At 35.4% G+C, this 20,989-nt stretch overlaps 1 protein-coding gene, 1 long non-coding RNA gene, 1 other non-coding gene and 1 pseudogene across 3 annotated transcripts; 1 reads left to right on the top strand and 3 right to left on the bottom strand.

Annotated features, from left to right (window-relative positions):
• Positions 1–1,669: 1,669 nt before the first annotated feature.
• LOC133797870 (uncharacterized) lies at positions 1,670–2,666 on the bottom strand. The gene is made up of 3 exons (XR_009875726.1): positions 2,581–2,666; positions 2,383–2,492; positions 1,670–1,688 (listed from the first exon to the last, which is right to left on the bottom strand). It is a non-coding gene; the product is annotated as an uncharacterized LOC133797870 (long non-coding RNA).
• A 9,323-nt stretch (positions 2,667–11,989) lies between these two features.
• On the bottom strand, positions 11,990–12,637 carry LOC133816360 (uncharacterized). Its single transcript, XM_062248903.1, has 2 exons — positions 12,386–12,637; positions 11,990–12,301 (listed from the first exon to the last, which is right to left on the bottom strand). The coding sequence occupies exons 1-2, from the start codon at positions 12,635–12,637 to the stop codon at positions 11,990–11,992; spliced, it is 564 nt and encodes a 187-aa protein (XP_062104887.1).
• Positions 12,638–13,243: 606 nt separating this feature from the next.
• On the top strand, positions 13,244–13,343 carry LOC133813234 (small nucleolar RNA R71; annotated as a pseudogene).
• Positions 13,344–16,613: 3,270 nt separating this feature from the next.
• Positions 16,614–16,720, bottom strand: LOC133813303 (small nucleolar RNA R71). The gene has a single exon (XR_009884330.1). It is a non-coding gene; the product is annotated as a small nucleolar RNA R71 (small nucleolar RNA).
• Between the last annotated feature and the right edge of the window lie 4,269 nt (positions 16,721–20,989).

The following is a 20,989-nucleotide window of genomic DNA, read 5'->3' as shown; positions in this document are numbered from 1 at the left end:
GGACCCGTGGATGTTTATTGGGCCTACGCGTAGAGGGGCCTGGGTCCTGTCGGCCGGAGTTCGGTACTTGGGGTGGTCTAGGGAGCGGGAACTCGTTAGCATTTCCCGTTGGTGCTCTTAGAGGACTCTCTACAGGCGGGATGCCCGGTGATGAGGCCTCTCTATCACCCTCGTGAACCTCAGGGTCCCTTGGGGGCTCCACCTCTCTGGGTGGAGGGGGATCCTTCATGGAGGCCTTCAGCTGGACTCCGTTAAGGTGGACCTTCACCTCTCGTGGCTCCCTGAGTCGCTTTGAACGTCTTGGCATTTCTTCTTGTTGGAAGTAATGGTAGAACAGTAGCTTGAAACTTAAGTTCCCACAGACGGCGCCAAACTGTTGATGGTGAGAACTCGTCAACTAAGTTAAGTCGGAAAAATCACAGAGCTAAGATTATGCAAAGAAAAACTCTCAGAATCTAACACTACAAGAAAAAACAGTATTCATAACACTTATAAACTGCTAACCGAGACTATTGATAGCACTTCTGAAAATGCTAACATAGCCCCTGTTATTAAAAGTCCAGTCTTTTCTATAACAGTTTTTGAATGTTATGTTCGATGTTATCTTAAGCTATTCAATAACACATTTTTAGGTGCTATAATATTCAAATAATAACATTTAGATAGAGTTTTTTGTTATAAATTTGAAGTTTAATCTTGTACTTTTTTCATAACACTTTTCAACTGTTACATTTGATTATTTTAATAGCATTTTTAGTTTGTTATATTATATAAATCATAACAATTTGTTTCGCTTATAATATGTTTTTAAATCGTAACATATAGTAATAAAATTTTGTTACTTTAGTGTGGATAATATATTTTAAATTTTATTTTAATAAGTATACTTATATGGTTTTTTTTTTAATTAAAAGATCTTCATTATTGTATTTTGATAAAAAAAACAAAATTAATCATAAAATGTAATTCTCAATAAATTGATAAACCATAAGTATTACATTAAAAAATAACTAATTCAAACCATGAATGTGTCTACTTCATAAGATATTAGTTCTAACTTAAGTTTGAAAGCATAACATAATAAAGTTTTATAATCTTGAACATTTTTTACTTCAAACTATAGTTTGGATGATGTTGTTGGTGCTGCTAATGCTATTGTTGCTGTTGTTGTAGCTGTTCTTCAGATTGTTGTGCTTGACTATGAACCCCAGATGGCGTACTAGTCCTTCGAGGGAACTTGTTCAAACTCTCTGAAAAATAAATAGAGAAAGATAAGCAGTCAGGTTTGGAGAGCTGATGCCTGTTGCCCAAGCTTTGCCATATCCCAAATCTGCACAACGTGTACCAAATTTAGTAGAAAACACAAACAATTGACATGTCACATGCAACGAAAATGTAATCAAGAACAAACCTTCAGCGATGAATCTGAAAATCCAGCAGCAACCAATGACCTGTTAGGGGGTATAGTTGAACAGTTTAAACTAGAAAAAGATAAACAGGAAGATAAGAAATTGAGAATTTTTTTTTTACTAAAACAGAAAGATAATGTTGAACCGAAAAAAAATCGAAGACAATACCCATTATGTGCATTGATAAATGTATAAAAACTAACGGATGGCAGAGCAACACTGCTCAGCTGTACACGGTTTCTCAAGTCATCAAGTATAAACTGCTCAACCTCTACTGAACTGAAGCAACAAAATAAAAGATTAATCAAATAACCTAGATCAAAAGTTAACATTACAAAAACAGTGGTAGATTTCCCTTTTTTTTGCTAGAATAAACATCATAGGTATGCAAACACTAAGACTAAATCCCTCTGAAAGACTTCGATTGGCAGAGAGAATTAAAACTGGAAACAACATATTCCATCATAAAAAGATCTATTTAAACTATCGAGAATAGTCACATTCACACAAAACCAATATACATAAACTATGTTCCTCAAGCTATACAAAAGCTAAAAATATGCGTCCTCATATCTTACAGCAACTATAAAAATATGGCAACTACTTAAATTTCCTATTACTAACAAACATATATGGGAAACTGTCATATAGAAAGAAAAAAAAAAACCTCTTTTAGGCTACTAAATAACTCTCTGTAGGTTGACCAAGTTTTAAATAATTAATTTAGAAAAGAAGAATGATGCTTATCATTCCTAAATAATTTTGAATGAAAATGAAAAAGGGAAAAACATGTGATAAATACTGAGATCAGAAGACAAATGAAAAAGGAATGAATAAAAGACATTTAGATTCCATTTTAACTTCAACATACCAACATGAATCAATGGATCATAAGTGTAATACTCAGAGCACAAAGAGGGGGTAACAGAAAAAAAGCAAAGCCGATTGCAACAAGATAACTTTGTTGACTCACCCCCCAATGTATTTCCTTCTGATTAATCTGACTGACTGCATCCTGGCTGCTGCCAGTCAATGTAACAGCCTCCGCATCATCAGAAATTGAGTTGGGCTGTCCAGGAGAAACTGCAAACCAGTACACATGCATACATTACACATCATATAAAAATAAAGGAAGCATTTTTACATAAGCGGTAAAAGAAGAAACATGTACCTTGAAAGTTGATATGCTCATTGATAATACCAAGTACAGTGGTAGATTGAGACTTATGCAGAAATTGCAGAAGAAGCTCATAAGAACACTGAGAAGACAACAAGTCATGAGTTTTTTTATATTGCTGCCTCACTGATTCAAGTATACGTATAAATAAGAATTCAGGCAAACAATGGAACCATGAAACACACAAATTTTACTAAAAGGAGCAAGAAAATTTATTGAGCTTGTGAAACAGAAGTACCAGAAGAGAAGACAGACCCAGATTTATACTAGTTTTTGTCTCCTTTCATTTATACTAGTTTTTTCAAACAACTTCGTTTTTGTCTCCTTTCATTTATACTAGTTTTTTTAAAGACAAAACAATATTTTTATGATTGAAACATACACAAAGTAATAAGAGAAGAGCAGCAAGAGCATATCCTCAAAAAAGGAACAAAAAGAAAATTAAAAAAAATTATAAATGATCCTACCTACTGAAGTAAAGAAAGTAAACACATATATTTAGAACTATTTGAAGAACAAGACACAAAGGAAATGAAGAAACAATTACATCATGTACACACCTGTAGTAGTACAGTTTTAAACAAAGTTGCTTGCCATGTTGAAAATTATTTTCCAATTCAAATAGAAAGGAAAACACAGATTCAAGCTTCATAAAATCTCATACACAAATTCAAAACATACTGAGTTTATAAAGAGAGCCAATATAAATATTAAAACTTGGTAATTTTCAATACCGAATGGTGTCGAGAAGAGAGGAATGGGCATCTGAAATGAGGATTGAGTCAAAACAGAGGGGCTTTCCACCTCACGTGCCATCTATTACTCTCCAATTAAGCAAACCACTCATTCTGAAGAACAAAAAAACTCAATCTGAATACTTTATTTTTTATGCTTATAGTGTCTCAAACCAAAGAATACAAAATGGATTATATTACTAAGCCAATGATACAGGAGAAGACAAACCAGAAAAAAAAACTAGGCTGCATAGCACACCACTATCAGAAACAAAATTCCCAAAACTAGCAGCATGTATAGCATGTTGTAAACAGTAAACACAACTAGGATAAACAAACAAACTATATACAGAAACATAAAACACAAAAACTCTAAATCTAAAACCAATATAAAAAACAGAATACCCAAAGATGATGCCTAAGAATAATGGTACAAGTTTAATCATAAATGTGATAATAGACAAATAACAGGGACTTTAATTTAAATTACAACATCACCAAAAGATGAAATAAGACTTAGCAGGCTCTCATTAAGATCTCTTTTGAATAATAAACAAACTATTAATTTGGCATAATGAAGATTGAAAAAGAAAACAGGGACATACGCATAACCAAGAGTGGCTCTACTGATGAGCCCAAGAAGCAAAGAACCTTGAAACAACATGCTTGGAACCTGCACCAGGTCTCCCGTGGCATCAGGATTAGATGAAAGCAGCAGACCAACAACAAACATTGAAAAGGACAATGCAGCACCTGTAATGACACCTTAGAACAAATAATAAAACTTATCTCAAACTAACACTTAAAAAATTAAACAAACTGTTATGAACAAAAACAAATTAAGAACAAGAAATTTTCAAACAGGTTCTTCAACACGCAGCAAGAACCAACACTTTCACAACATTTGTGCTCTCAAAAGTTTCTCTCTTAACACATAAAAGCTCTTTGCTCTTTCTTGTATTCTTGCTCAGCTAAATGGACAAAAATACCAGCAAACTAAAGCATGAAGAAAAAAATAACAACTTTTCCTCAAAATTGGGTTAAAAGATGAGCAATATTTGCTGACAAGCCAATATTGCAAAACATGAAAAATGATCACCAATCACATAAATTTGACTTTCTTATAACAACACATTTATAAAAACCTCATTTCTTTTACAGGTTAGGTATGCAAGCCACCCTTTTGAAAAGATGGTAGAAGGCTAACTTGGACTAAAACAAGATACAGATGGCTTGAGAATGCCCAAAGAGGGTGATATGATATCTTTTATGAACACTTAAAAGAAAGTAAGGAAAAAACACTGAGCAAGATACTTACCACTGAAACTGAAGTTACAAGGTCATACATCATTATCCCTGCATCTGCTAGAGCTACACTAGCGCATGAAATCACAACAGGCAAATGACCTACAACCAAAAAAGGATAAAGCCAAAGAGCATGCTAATTACCTTGCTTTCTTGTATACTGAACAGGAGCTAAATTCTGACACGGAAAGACCAAATTGCACAAGAACATAATAAATGAATCTTTACATTTCTTGCTCTTCTTATAGTACTGCAAGAACCCATTTTTTCTATGATTGCAAATAGACATTAAATTTTTTTGTTAATATATAATCTCATCTAAGCATATATACTTATTCAAACAAAAAGTAAAATTCCTATATCCCAGACATCCTTCACATGCTGGCCAATTCCTATATCCCAGCTAACACTCAGCACAATGTGGCTCATCAAAACAATAACTTACAAGTGCAACAAAAAGAATCTTCGGTGCACAAGTAAAAATTCAAATCATGTATCAATAAGACATTATAAATAAACTATCACAGGTACTTAGTAATTGTACTTTATGAAAACTAAAATGTGAGAAAGGAGGCATCATACTGTGCCTAAGCATAACATGAGTTTGGAAATTCAAAACAATTATCAAACCCATAAATGTTGTAGAATAACCTCACTAAAGTCAAACCCGTCGAATAAACCACCGTCGCAAGCACCATCGCACCCATGAGCGAGCCACGCCGTAGACCCACGAGTCAAGCCTCCCTGTCGCACGACCCAAGCCGTGGGCCTCCACCACCTTGTTACACACCTGCAACAAACAGAGAGAAAGAAAGAAAGATTGAACGATAGAGTAGCTCAGAGAGAAAGATAGAGCAAGAGAGAGTTACCGTTTAAGAATGATGTCGTCGCACTGTCCCTCTCCAAAGCTAGTTTATGAGAGAAGCCCCTGCACACTTCCATTCACCCGTCGACCATGTGAAATAAATAGAGGGAGAAGAACAGAGAGAAAAGAGATCGAGAGAGAGTCAGAACGGTTAGGGCAGAGAGGTTCCATTTCAGAAAGAGAGCTTTTTGTTTTTCTTTTGTTTTCTGATTTTACATAATCAGAATGTGAATTAAAAGGAGGGGATGAAGTAAAGGCGCCATATTACTATTTTATTTGGCGCCTGAATTTCATTTGTTGTTTACTCCGTGTTTTCATTTACTTATTCAACAATAGCGTTTTAAAAATTATGTTATATTTTACCATAATATTTACTCATATTTTTTGTAGTGTAAGTATCAACTCTAAGAACAATTGTGTAATGACCCACTACTCTAGACTTTTTTTGGACCATTAACGAAACTATACATAAAACTTACATTTTTGCGAAAATACCATAATTTATCAGAAACTTGTAGAAACAAAGTTTACTTTCATAAAATAAGTAGGATATGGGTACCCATTGTCTTTAAAACAAAAATAACTTAAAAACTAAAAAGAGTTACATAGAAAATGCGGAAATACATTTAAAACCATAAAAACATAAACAAGACTACATCCTCGAATCGAATAACGCTCGGCCCCTTGACTCCATTCACCATCGATACACATCCTCTAAGCGTCACGAATCTTTCCACCTCTAAAGCTTATTTCCTGCACATAAACAGAAAGGAATGAGCCTAATGCCCAGCAAGGAAAAATCTAACACATAGTCATACACATAAATTTCATAATAATCATAAAGACATATCATAACACATAATTCACTTATTATAATGGCCATTATTACTTGGGGTCCCATAGACTAAACAAGCTTATGCCCATGAGATTAGTGGGGTCCTACCAGCTAAATAGGCATATGCCCACAATCTTTTTGGGGTCTTGTTAGTCAAATAGGGCATAAGCCCAAGCCTACAACATACACATCAATAACATATTCATAACATATGAAAACATAACACATAAAATAGCATAAACATAAACATATAGATTCTAGCCTATTTTCCTTACCAAAGTTACCGGGATAAAATGGACTGAGTTGGGACTTTTTGGAACACTCCTAAAACCATAATGAAAGAGTGAGTCTAAAGAAAGGAGATGAAATGAAAGAGATGGAAAAAACTAAACCATAAAAACATACTTACCAACTTCTATGCTTAAGAACTTGGATTCCCTAACCAAAATAAGAATGAGGTTAGGGGACTGAGTAGAAGGTTTTGAGAAAGGAAATAACATGAAATAAATGAAACAAAGTTTCGGGTTTACCTCAAAGATTTGCAAGATCAATCTAACCTCCACCGAAATACTATAGAACTCACTTCCCAAAGTGTTTGATAAGCTTATGATGTTTAAGCTTATAGTTTTTCCCCAAACCAGGTGTTTACACTCTCACACTCACTTAACACTAGCAGCTTCTGAACTTAGAGCAAATGGTGAATAATGGCTGGGTACTAGGTCCTATTTATAGAGTTTGGAGATGAAAAGATCTTGATTTTACTTGAATAAAAATAATGGCTTTTTAGGTGAAAATCATTTGAATAATCGTTCAGCAGAGGTTGAAGACTCGTTCAAAAGATGCTGGACTTATGAAGAAGTTTGAATGGCTGAAAGGAAAAGAATTCAAAAACAATTGAACATATGCTGAAGGAGGCGATATATCGCCCCCTGTAGGCGATATATCGCCTGGGCCAGTATGCCCGAGGCGACCGTGCATCGTTTCGTGTTTTCCGTATCTACGTGCTGCAACATATCGCCCCCTATAGCTGCGATATATCGGCACTCGCTGAATATTTAAACACGAAATTACACATTTTTAGCTAAGTTTGAATGGAGTAAACAGCCTTGACTAAGCCCTCAACGTACTCAAAGCTGCTGACTGACCCTATAACATTCAAACTTTACTCCTTATTAGATTTAATCCTCCAAAATACTTAATCCTTAATTACCATTCATAACATGTGCTTCAAATCCTATTGGTTGATGTCTAAACCTTATAATATAATAAATATGATCCTTAATATCAGTCACTTTAATCAAACCTTAGGTTATACTTAATATTCTTAAACTATACATTAAACTTAGAAAATCTATAAGTACTACTATGAGTGTCCAAATAATTCCCGGTCTGAACCAAAAATCCATAGTAACAAAGATAATGTTATAAATAATATCATACTACTATCTATCTTAGCTAAGTAAAGTTCTTGACTCTACAAATTGTAACAGAACAATGGAGAAATCAATTTTCATTCACTAAGATGCACTTGCTACAGTAAATTTTCCAACCCCCCTACAGGTGGAGTTAGAGTCCATTTTATAGTAGGCTCTAATGGCCCTGGGTACATGGTGGTCTAGGGGACTAGATGGTACACGAGTACACTAAGAGGAGAGTGGTTCCAGGGGTAGTGGTGTCGGCTCTGGTACATGGTCAGAGTCCATGGGAGCACCTCACCTTTTGTACCCGGTCATGACTCCACCACTCGCTTTGTACGGGTGTCAGAGACGTGGTGGTGGTGTAGCCACTCTTCGTACTATTTCCAACCGCCACTACTTGTCGGGCACAGGTGTCAGGCCCGTCCCCTGATCCTAGCAGGCATGTACGTACCCCTTTTGAGGTACCTTGTTCATACTCTTTTTGTCTCTTGTGGGCCACCTCGACCACTGTCATCATGCACGCGGGGCCTTGGGACGAGATCCATTGGGGCGACGTTGTAATGACCCAAATACTCTAGACTTTTGGACCATTAACGAAAACTATACATAGACACTAATCTTTAACAAAACTTACAAGTGAAAAAGATTATAACTTTATTAAAACTCGTAAAAACAAATGTTAGACTTACATAAAATCTCAAGTAGGATATGGGATCCCATTGTTTTAAAAACAAAACATAACATAATGGTAATGAAAAAGAGATTACATAAATAGGTGTGGAAAAATACACATAAATCATAAATAAAGACTTCATCCTCGAAACCGAAACTCTCGACTCCTTGAATCCATTCCGCCTCAATACACATTCCCCAAGCATCCACGAACCTTTCCCACCACTATAGCTATTTTTCTGCACATATAAACATAAAAGGAATGAGCCTAATGCCCAGCAAGGAAAATCTAACATATAGCCATATACATAAAAAAAAATTCATAATGCAACATAAAAACATTCCATAACACTTATGTCACATACATACTATAATGGCCATTATTACTTGGGGTCCCATAAACTAAACAAGTCATATGCCCATTAGATTAGTGGGGTCTTGCTAGCTAAGAAAGTCATATGCCCATAATCTATTTAGGGCTTGTTAGTCATATAGGTCATATGCCCAAGTCTACAATCATACTTAACATAACATATTACATAACATAAAATCATAAGATAACATATAAAAATCCTATAATCACATAAATCCTATCCTATTTTCCTTACCAAAATAACCGGGATATGAGAACTGATGTGGGACCTTGGAACACTCCTAAAAACCATTTAAAATATGGTGAGTATATTTGAAGAAAAGGGATGAAAGTGAAGAAGGAACTATGCTATCAAAACATACTTACCAAAAACCTTGTGCTTAAGAACTTGGATTTCCTAACCAAGAATAGGAATAAGGTTAGAATGAGTAAAAGACTATGAGAACTTTAAAGAATATAATACAGAAATGGACTAGAGTTTTGGGATACCTTGAGTACTTCTATGATCAATCTAAACCTTGAACCGAAATGTGAATAAACCTCACTTCCCCAAGTGTTTGATAAGCTTATAGTGATCAAGCTTATAATTCCCAACCCAAGTGTTTACACTCTCACACTCACCTAGCAACTTGTAGCCTCTGAACTTAGAGTAATAGATGAATAAATGGCTGGGTACTAGGTCCTATTTATAGAGTTTAGGAATGAAAAAATCTTCATTTAAATTGAATAAAAATAATGGATTTTTAAGTGAAAATAATTTGAATTATCATTCAGCAGAGGCTGAAGACTCGTTCAAAAGGATGTTGGACTTATCAAGAGGTTGAAGGTTTGAATGGAGAACATTTTTGAAAACTTTCAAAATATGTTGAGAGGGGCGATATATCGCCTGGGCCAGTATGCCCGAGGCAATCGTGCAACGTTTTGTGTTTTTCGTATCTTCGTGCTGCGATATATCGCTCCCTATAGCTGCGATATATCGGCATACACAGATTATTTAAACACGAAATTACACATTTTTAGCTTAATTTGAATTGAGTAAAAAGCCTTGACTAAGCCCTCTAACGTTTTAAAAGCTGCTGACTGACCTTAGGGTATTCAAATTTTAACCTTAATAAATTTAATCCTCAAAATACTTAATCATTAATAAACCCATACATAACATGTGCTATTATCTAATTAGTTCTTATCTAAACCTTATAGTATAATAAATATTATCCTCAATATCAGTCATATTAATCAAACCTTAGGTTAAAATTAATATTCCTAAACTATAGGTTAAACTTAGAAAATCTACAAGTACTATTATGAGTGTCCAAATAAATCCCGGTCTGAACCAAAAATCCACAGTCATAAAGATAATACTATTATTACTATTATACTACTATCTAACTTAGCTAAGTAAAGTTCTTGGACACTACAGAGGTTGTCTCACACGCGTAGCTCTTTGGGAGAGGCCTTCACGAGATGTCGAGAGGGCGGCACGACCTCGTGGCTGGGCTATGACGAGGGCCTCGCACGGCCGAGGCAGCATGGCCTCGCCTGGGTGTGGCCGAGCGAGGCGGGACGGTGCCTTTCGCTTGGGCATGGTCGAGTGAGGCAGGGCCTCGCGCCTAGATGTGGCCGAGCGAGGCGGGGCCTCACGCTTGGGTGCGGCCGAGCGAGGCGGGGCGGTGCCTTGTGCCTGGGCATGGCCGAGTGAGGCAGGGCCTCGCGCCTAGGCGTGGCCGAGCTAGGCGGGGCCTCGCGCTTGGGTGTGGACGAGCGAGGCAGGGCAGTGCCTTTCGCCTGGGCATGGCGGAGTGAGGCAGGGCCTCGCGCCTAGGCGTGGCTGAGCGAGGCGGGGCCTCGCGCCTGGGTGTGGTCGAGCGAGGCGGGGCGATGCCTTTCGCCTGGGCATGGCCTAGTGAGGCAGGGCCTCATGCCTAGACGTGGCCGAGCGAGGGGAGGCCTCGCGCCTGGGTGTGGCCGAGCGAGGCGGTTGCCAGAGGACGATGGCCCGAGCGTCTCGCGGCTCAGACACTCATTTAGGCCTTTATGGGACCGTAGCGCGCGTCTTGGATCTTTTATGGGCGTGGAATATTGAACATCCACAGCTTCTAATAATATAATATTGTAGTTTTGAGAGTTCAACTATGAATTTCTAATAGAATAATTCATAGCTAATAAATTAATTAATGGAACCAAGTGTTAGTGAAATTAATTAAATTATTGGAGCTTAGAACTACGGGTCCATACTGTCATCGTACTAGCTCGATAACACAGAGGTAGGATTTTGGTATTAACAGGAAATAATAAAAAATAACAAAGTATTATTTTTAATCTCACAAATCAATATTATTTGTGAAATAATATTTAAAATATTATTTATGAAATAATATTTATTGGCAAATAAAATTATATTGTTAATTTTATTAAATGATTTTTTTTTAAAATTAACAATTAATTTAATCATATTTAATTTTGTGGTATAATTGCATACTATATAAAATAATATGATAAAGGCCCAACAAATAGCATTTTATAGAGATAAAATACCACAGGACCCAAAGCCCTGTATTTGGCGCCAACCACATTCCAAATGGAATGTGGCCCACACATAGGCCCAATGAGATTAGGGTTAGGTCTTCTTTCCATTGTTATATTAATAGAATATAACATCAAGAAAAAAAATAAGACATCAGATGCATTTCACGTTATTTTTTGCCAAGAGAGAAAAGTAGATAATTTTGTTTTCTTTGTATTGTGAGAAGAACACTCTCTCATGTGTTGAGATTCACAAGTGTGTTCTTGTGTATCCTACCAAATAGCATAGACATCCACCTGTCTCACTCTCTTTGTGTGAGTCATAGTATGGAAGATGGTGGGTTAGGAGGCTAAGACACTATTTGATCTACACGTATTCTATATCTACAAAATGTATTTGTATTTTTCTTTTTATTCAAATTCATGTTGCATGAGAAAGATCCCATTATAGTTATGATTCCTAGAGTGATTTGTTTTTATGCTTTAATAATTGTCATTATTGTATTGAAATGCCATCCCATGCTTCCACTACACTGTCAATCACGTGATCAAAAACCAACAAATGAATCTATCAATCTTCACTAAAACATCCTTAATGATACCTCTAGGATACGTTAAAGAGCGACTCACCAATTGTAAGGAAATAGTAATTGGTGTGACCTCTACAATATTGATGTTCTAAAAGATAGAGAGAGGCATTAGGTTGATACTAGCACCCAAATCACACATGGGCTTCTCAATATGTATCTCACCAATCACACATGGAATAGTAAAGCTTCCAAGTTCTTTCAACTTTTCCGGTAGTTGTCTCTTGATAATGGCACTACACACTTCTGTTAGCTTCACTGCCTCATAATCCTCTAACTTACGCTTCTTAGATATCACATCCTTCATAAACTTAGCATAGTTCACAAGAGCATCAACAAAAGAAATTTTTATATGGATTTTCTTGAAAATATTTAGGAACATCTTGAATTGCTCATCAATCGCCTTCTTATGGAATCATTGAGGTAACTGTAATAGAGTAGTAATCTTAGGTGGATTATCCATAAAAGTAATGGAACCAGGCCTAACCATCGATGGCTCTTTCTTTAAAGTATCCTTTTTTGCCTTGCCTTCTTCATTCTCGTTCTTCTTAGAGATCTCCTCAACATTTTCCTTTTCAACACTAGAAACTTCTAGTTCTTTTCCACTCCTCAAGGCAATGACATTACACACTTTTGATTTATTCTCTCTGCCACTAGGAAAAGATATTGACATTTGATTCTTCATAGTATTGGTCAATTTTTCCACTTGCGTTTCCAATGTCTTCATCGTTGCCCCCATATTAGTCAACTTGTTTCAAAGTTATTGAGGCGAGTGTCATGTTGATCAAGCCTTGTTTTAGAGTTCGCTATGTAAGTCTTTAGTAACTCTTCAAGTGATTGTGAAGGCTTCTCCCCCATTTGTCTATTTGGCTCTTGTGGTGGTTGGAGAACATTCCTATTGTTGGCATAGGAATTTTTTTTATGATTGCGGAGGCCAAGATGGTAATAAGTAGGCAAGTTTTTGTTGGGCCTAAAATTGTAATTTTAGTTGACGTATTGGCATTGCTCATCCACCAACTCATTCGAACTAGAAGCTTGAGTCGCATTCACCGTTTCTTGACTTGCCACTACTTTAGTTTCAATGAGACCTTTAATTTGATTAGTTAAAGCAAACATTTGCGCCATCGGCGACGTTATTTGAAGTACTTCAAAAACTCCAGCTGTATTCTTAACTGTTGATCTCTCACTTTGCCATTAACAATTATTCATGGCCATATCCTCAAACAAGAGTAATGCTTTCTTTGATGTCTTTGATAAAATGGCTCTGCCAAATGTGACATCAATATGTGATCTTGTTTGACCATTGAGCCCATTATAAAATAGTTGTACTTGAAACCAATCCTCTATGCCATGTTGAGGACATTTTGTAAGCATCTCCTTAAATCTATTCCATGCCTCATATAATTGCTCGGACTCCAATTGCCAAAATTGAGTGATCTGAGCCCTTAATTGTAAAGTCTTTGATGGAGGGAAAAAATTAGTGAGGAATTTATGTGCCATCTCCTCCCAAGTAGTCACATTCCTTGGAGGTATAGATTGAAACAAAACTCGGGCTTGGTCCCTCAACGAAAATGAAAGGAGCTTCAAACGAATAATGTTTGTTATGACCCCATTAATCTTGATCGTGTCATAAATCTCCAAGAAAGTATCCAAGTGAATATTGGGGTCTTCATAAGCTATACTAGAATATTGATTTTGTTGCATGATGTTGACCAAAGTCAACTAAAGCTCAAAATTGTTGACATTCACTTGTTGCCTTTGAATGCCTAAATAATTATCATTCACTACCTGCTTGAAATAATCCCTCAAGGTCTAGTTTGCTGGTGCATTGGCAGAAACATTGTTCTTGTTAGCTTGGTCCCCCATTTTTCGTGATCTAGCTTGTCGACCTCTCCTAATAGATGATAATGTTCTTTCAATTTCAGGATCAAAAGGTAGGAGATTTGAATTACGAGCTTTGCGCTTACACCATCAACCACAACAAAATTAGAAACTAAAGTTAGTAACAAAAACAAATTAAAAAATTTAGATTAAAATTTGATATTTTTATTGCTATATGAATTCTATTTAAACCTTTTTTAATCCCTAGCAACGACACCAAAAATTTGTTGCGAAAAATAAATGATATGATTGCAAGTGCACAAATCGAACAAGTAGTAAAGTAGTCATAAGATCGATATGTCTCTCAAGGATTAAAATCAATTAAATAAATTAAGTACAATGATTACTAAATCCTAACTTTATCCAAGGAATTAATTTTGAAAGATATTGAAAATCTTAAAATAAAATATGAATTTCAGAAAACAATTAATTAAACTTAAAAACTCAAGATGAGAACAATTGTTAAGGTTTCAACTTCACTCTAATAATTCCAATCCTAATCATTAATGTGCCTAAATCAATCCAATATTCTCAAGAACCTAGAGCATTTTTTTATCTCTATACCCTCTCTCGAGTGCCGCATAAAGAATGTGTAAGTGATAACCATTCTTATCTCCATACAACCATTTATCCTTACCTTCGTTAAGTTCCACTCTAAAAACAATTCTAAATATTTCATATCACGATTTCACAATCTAGAACTATTTTGACTACCTAGATCCATACTTATCTCTCGATCTCACACAATCTAAGGTGTTTTACCTGCTGCCGGATTGATTAAATGTTCCCCTCTCGAGTAAGAATTCTCACAATCTAAAATATAGCCTTAATTATAATAATATAATGCATCACAATATACAAATCACAATTATAGCATCAATAAACCAAAGTAGAACACAAGAGTAATATTGGACTAAATTAAACTTTACATTAAATCATAAAACTAGAATCATAACAAGAGATCCATCTACACTATAACAAATAAGAAAACTAGTCACTTGTGATGTGGTTTTATAAACAAGTTTTAGATTCGTTTAAGTGTATCATTTTAGGGAGTGTTTTAGTTAATTAGGTTTATTTTGTTCTATTTTACGCTTGTTTTGGTGTATTTTTAGGTTTTTGAAGGCTCAGGATGCTTTTGGAGTGAAAAGAAGGTCAAAAGTCAAGAAAAGGATGAAATTCAGGAGAAAAACTATGTTTTGAATCAGGTGACGCTGTCGCATAATGTGAGTATCACGACCGCACCAGGTGCCCGGAAAATGGGATTTCTCCGATTTTCAGAGGGATTTTTTTGGGATTTTATTACTAAACCCTAAATATCATTATAAATACTTTATTAGATGCGAATTTTAGAGGGGATTCAGACCTGTAAACTTAGAGGCTATTGTGGAGACGGAATTGGATCGACAACTAGTTATTTCTTTCTTTCTTTTATGTTTATTTAGTTATTTTCATGGATGTTGTGGATATGAACATGAACTCATTTTACTTTCTAAGGCTTTAATGGAATCTTTTGAAACTCTTTATTAATTTAATTGAAATTTCTATGATTTCTTCTTCTATATTGTTAACTATTCCAAATATGTTTAATGTTGGTGAATGCTTGATCACCATTTGCATGATTCATATGTTTTTAATTCAAAATGTGAGAAGTGAGAGTTAATTATACTATAATTGTTTAGACATAAATTTAGATATTGGACGAGAGTACATGTATGGTTTGTGTCGCTTTAGGATTGTTGTGCTTAATGTTTGCTATGTGTTTGAATTTATCACAGAGATGTAGAAAGTCCACATATATGTTCAGGTTTATATATCCTAGTATGAATATAAATTTCTTTTATTAATCTGCTATCACAATAGGGAGAAGATTAGTAGAAATTGTATTGATAAAATATTTAAGTGGATAGATGATGAAGTTAAATGCCTTAGTGTTACATCCATTAAATCAAATATTATTATTTATTTTTGTTATTTTTCTTAATTCTTGTTTTTGTTCTTGATATTCTTGAAATCAGAGTTATATTAGCCAAATAGAATTAAGAAATTAATCTTTGGTAATTAATAATCAATCTCTGTGGGACGATACTCTATTTAGTTCTATTATTACTTGTTTGTGATACGTATACTTGCATAGTCATAAAAATCCACAAGTTTTTAGCACCGTTGTAAGGGATTGTTTTATTAATATCAAAATAGTTAATTTTTATTCTAATTTGGTTGTTTTTCTTTTATAATTTTAACTTTGGTTGTCTTATTTCTCTCATTTTAGGTAGTATTAGTTTATGGGACGTCGTAAAACATCTGAGATATTATCGGTGAATCCTGAAATAGATAGAACCTGTAGAGAGAACTGAAAGAATAAGAGGTTGGAGGCAAGGATGGCTACAAACGAGGGGAATGCAATGAATAATGTCGCCAACAATGTTGGAGGGGCAGCGGTTGCTGAGGCCCAAGATCAACGAGCAAGAAATTTAAGGGATTATGTACTCCCCACTGTTACGGGAGTGTATTCATGCATCAGACACCCCACCGTTGTCACTAACAATTTCGAGATTAAGCTGGCAATCTTGAAAATGGTCTAGTCTACTGTTTAGTTTGGTGGCTAACCTATGGAGGACCCAAACATGCACATAGCTAATTTTCTGGAGCTTTGTGCAACATTTAAGATGAATGGGTTGAGTGACGATACTATCAGATTAAGGTTGTTCCTATTCTCACTGAGGGAAAGAGGCAAGAGTTGGCTAAACTCTCTACATGCCAACTCTATTAACACTTGGGAGGAACTAGCACAGAAGTTTCTTGCCAAGTTCTTTCCTCCATTAAAGGCTTCAAGGTTGAGATGAGAGATTAATAACTTCTTCTAGACTAACAGGGAATGATTATATGACTCATGGGAAAGGTTTAAATAATTATTGAGAAAGAGTCCTCATCATGGCATTGAGAAGTGGATGTTGGTCCACATTTCTATAATGGGTTGTGCACTACTACGCGCACCATCATTGATGTCGTAGAAGGAGGGACATTTATGAGTAAAAGTGCTAATGAGGCTTATGCATTGTTAGAAGAAATGGCCATGAAAAACTGCCAATAGGCTAATGAGCGAGCAACTAGTAACAAAAAATTAGTTGGGGTTCATGAACTAGATGTTATCAGTGCGTTAACTGCTCAAGTTACCACATTAACCAAGCAATTGCAGAAAAACACTATCTAAACTCAAGCCATGCAGATGCAGACATCTTGTGAAATGTATGGGGGTCCTCATCCTTTTGATCGGTGTATGGCAGCAGAGGTGAATAATTCTATTTCTATGGAGTAAGTGAATATGATGGGAAATTTTAATAGGCGAGCCAACAATCCTTTCTCTAACACTTACAACCCAGGGTGGAAGAATCATACCAATTTTTCATGGAGAAAGAATCAGGCCCCTCAACAACCCATGTCTCAAGCTCCATTTGTAGCAACATCACAACCACTGGTACCACAAGTTTCTCAGGAGAAGACAAATGAATTACATGCTGCATTTTTGACCCCATATCAACACTAAAACTCAGTTCATGACAGAAACTTGAGCTTCCATCAAAAATCTAGAGGGTCAAGTTGGTCAATTGGAAAATATGCTGAACAACCGGCCACAAAGGACTTTGACTAGTAATACTATAGTGAATCCAAAGGAACAATGCAATTTGATATATTTGAGGAGTGTTAAGGAATAAGAAGAGCAAGTTAAGAAGTCTACTCCTTCACCAAAAGTGGTTTTTAAGAAGAAGGATAAGGTAGAAGAAAAGGCTAACGAGAACCTTGAGAAGAAGTAGCCATTGGTGAGTTTTGAGCACCACATCAAGAATCCATATCCTCAGAGGCTTCAAAAGAAGATGCTTGACAAGAAGTTTTCTAAGTTCTTAGATGTTTTTCGAAAGCTTCACATCAACATTCTCTTTGCTGAGGCACTTGAACAAATGTCAAGTTATGTAAAGTTTAAGAAGGAAACTTGTCAAAGAAAAATAAATGGGAGGACTATGAGACATTTGCACTTACTAAGGAGTGCAACGTGATACTCCAATAGAAACTACCTCAAGGCGAAGCAAAACGTGTAAAAACACGATTTTCTTATTTTTTTTGGCGCTAAAGGCAATGCATCGCAGGTCATCAAGCAACGCATTGCCTGTGCCAAATGACGTATGTAACGCCTCGCGTTTAGGGCACCAGGTAAAACCCTAGTTCGGGTATTTTTCCCAATATTATGTAGTATGTCATGTGAACATTTTATGTTACAAGAAGTTGTGATGTGTCAATGCTATCCATGTTGTTGTAAGTGTGGCTTTTGTTAGAAATCGAGACCTTTGGTTGTGGACCGGGTCAAAAACCCTAATTGGGTAAAAATCTTGGATTAATTAAATAGGAAATACTATGGCATAAAAATATTAATTTTGTATGACACTGAGACTTTATAGTCGAGCCAATAAATTTAAGAAAAATTGATTGAGAATTTAATTCCAATCAATCGAGTTTAAGAATGGAAATTCTTGCCCGAGCCCTAATGGCACTTTGGTTAATTTGAGTAAATTACCAAAATTATGTGTTATGTTACAAAATTTATTTATGGTCACATTTATTTAATTAATCTTATCTTGGGATATTTAAAAACTATAGGGTAAAATTTTGGTTAGAAATTAGAAGTGAAATTACCAAAGAAACCTTGAATACCTTAAAGTGTGGTAAAATTTGGCAAGGGCATAAAAGTCTTTTCACAAGGGAGGAGGGAGAAGGGTGGGCGACTAGGCTATGCCTATGCACTTAAGTGTCTTATGACACATATCCTAGGGAAGGTTAAGAGACTACCCTAATGATTAGTGCTCTTCCACATTTTTTGTCGTTAATCCTTTTTCACCAAAACTACACACTTCCCTCAAAAATCATTTTGTCCACTGTAGAGTCCCAGAATGTTTACTTAGCTAGCTAGATAGTAATATTAATAGTTGTAGTTAGTAATAGTTTATAGGGTGATAGTTACTATCGTTTTTGGTTCAAGCCGGGACTTAGTCGAACACTCGTAGCAACGCTTATAGATTTTATAAGTTTAACCTATATTTTAAGAATATTATTTATAACATAAGGTTTGATTAATAGAGCTGACTATAAAGATGTCATTTATTATACTATAAGGTTTAGATAGAATTAATAAGATCATGACACTTGTCGTGTGTATGTTTATTAAGGATTTAAGTATTTTGATGAATAGTTTAATAAAAAAGAAAGATCTAGAAGCTCTAGAACCTTCCAGCAGCTTTAAAATCATATTATGACTCAGTCAAAGCTGTTTATCCAATTCAAATTAAGCTGATAAAGTGCAATTACGTGTCTAATATTTCAACGTATGCTGATATATCGTAGCTATAGGAGCGATATATCGCCACACGGGAGATACAAAAAACACGTCAACTTCGCACGAACGAAGCCACGATCACTCGGGACCTAGGGCCAGGCGATATATTGGCCCTAGGACCATAATTTCAAAGGTCGTAGAATTCGAGCTTGATTCATCCCTTAACCTCTTGACTTGCCTCTGAACGTTTTTGTCCGAGTCTTAAGCACCTGTTGAACCAATTCAAATATTTTTTTAATTAATATTCATTATTTTATTCAAGCTAAAAGGAGATATTTTCACTCCTTGAACTCTATAAATAGGACCTAGTACCCAGCCATTTTTCTCATTCTTCAAGCTGTGTTCAGAGCCTTCAAGCTGCTAGGGTTACTATAGAGTGATACACTTGGGTTTGGGATAAAAGATTTATCATCTTAAGCTTTATAAACACTTGGGGAAGTGAGATATAGTGTGTTTTCAATATCGAGGTGTAGATCGGTTCTAGTACATCCAAAGGTATTCTTATTCTTAAGTTCATTTATGTATGGTTCTTTAGTTTTCTTTAAGTCCTAACTCGTTATTTTCGATTCTTGGTTAGGTATTTAAGTTCTTTGAACTTAAGGTTTCTTTTCAGTAAGCTTCTTCTTGGTGGTTTAGTTCTCTTCTTTATCATCTCTTCTCTTTAGAGATACTCACCATTCTTATTGTTGGTTTTAGGAGTGTTCCAAATCTCGTCTTGTTCTCAAATATTCCGGTGTTGGTAAGGAAAATAGGATAGATTTTATGTGCTTTTATGTTTTGATATGTTTATGTATGTTATGTTTTTAGCTCTTGAGTATATGATTTGTTTAGATAACAAGCATATAATTGTTTAGACAACAAGCATATAATTTGTTTAGATAACAAACATATAACTTGTTTAGATAACAAGTCCCAATAATATATTCCTTGAGCATATGATTTGTTTAGATAACGAGCCCCATAAATTTATATGACTTGTTTAGATAACTAGCCTCGTAAATTTATGGGCATATGATTGCCTAGCAAGCAAGCCCCAAGAAGTATGATGGCCACTGTAATACTTATTTTTATTTATAGTCATATGTTTTATAGAATATGTTTATGATATAGTTTTATGCTTATATGTGTTAGTAGATTTTCCTTGATGGGCATTAGGCTCACTCCTTTATTTTATGTAATGTAGGAAAATAGATATGGAGGTGGAATGATTCTTGGTAGCTTGGCTTGTGTATTAAAGATGAAGGGATTCAATGCACTGCGTAACGATTTGAGAACGACGTTATTTTTAGTCTCTTTAAATTATGTTTTCATGTATTTTCCGCATTTAGTTTTGTAAACAACTTCATTTAAATTTAAAGTACTGTTTTATTTTTAAAAAAATGGGATCCCATACCGCTCATTTATGTATTTCAATATTTACTTTGGAGTTTTTAATAAAGTTATGAATATTCCTTATGTATGTTTTCTCAAAAATAGTGGTTATGTCTAGTAGTTTTAATGGTCCAAGGTCTTAGAAATAGTTTGGTCATTACATCCACTCAAACAAACTTTCTCTCTTCAACTCTACACTCCCAAAACTGAAAGTCCTAAGCCCCTTGGCTGCCATTTCTCTTCTCTTCACAAGCTTGGTTCACTCATTCTCCATTGAAGGAAGGAGGAGCTCAAGGGAAGACTAGTGAAGAAGTAAGTACGAAACCTTGTCCATTTCACTTCTTTTCATCTTCAAATCTGAAACCCTAAGGAGTGGAATATGTATCTTGTGTTCAAATCTGAAACCTTAAGGAGTGGAATATGTATCTTGTGTGATCTAATAGTCATGCATGG

This window comes from Humulus lupulus, chromosome 1 (assembly GCF_963169125.1).
Source record: "Humulus lupulus chromosome 1, drHumLupu1.1, whole genome shotgun sequence".
NCBI lineage: Eukaryota > Viridiplantae > Streptophyta > Magnoliopsida > Rosales > Cannabaceae > Humulus > Humulus lupulus.
Note: the sequence above shows the minus strand (reverse complement) of the source record. Positions and strands in the feature narration are given on the sequence as shown.

What these genes read in the sequence shown, in the direction of transcription:
- LOC133816360 (XM_062248903.1), bottom strand. Translation starts at nt 12,637, where the DNA reads ATGGGGGCAACGATGAAGACATTGGAAACGCAAGTGGAAAAATTGACC. An exon ending in TAAAGAAAGAGCCATCGATG is followed by an intron (nt 12,302 to 12,385) that starts GTTAGGCCTGGT and finishes TTCCATAAGAAG; the next exon opens with GCGATTGATGAGCAATTCAA.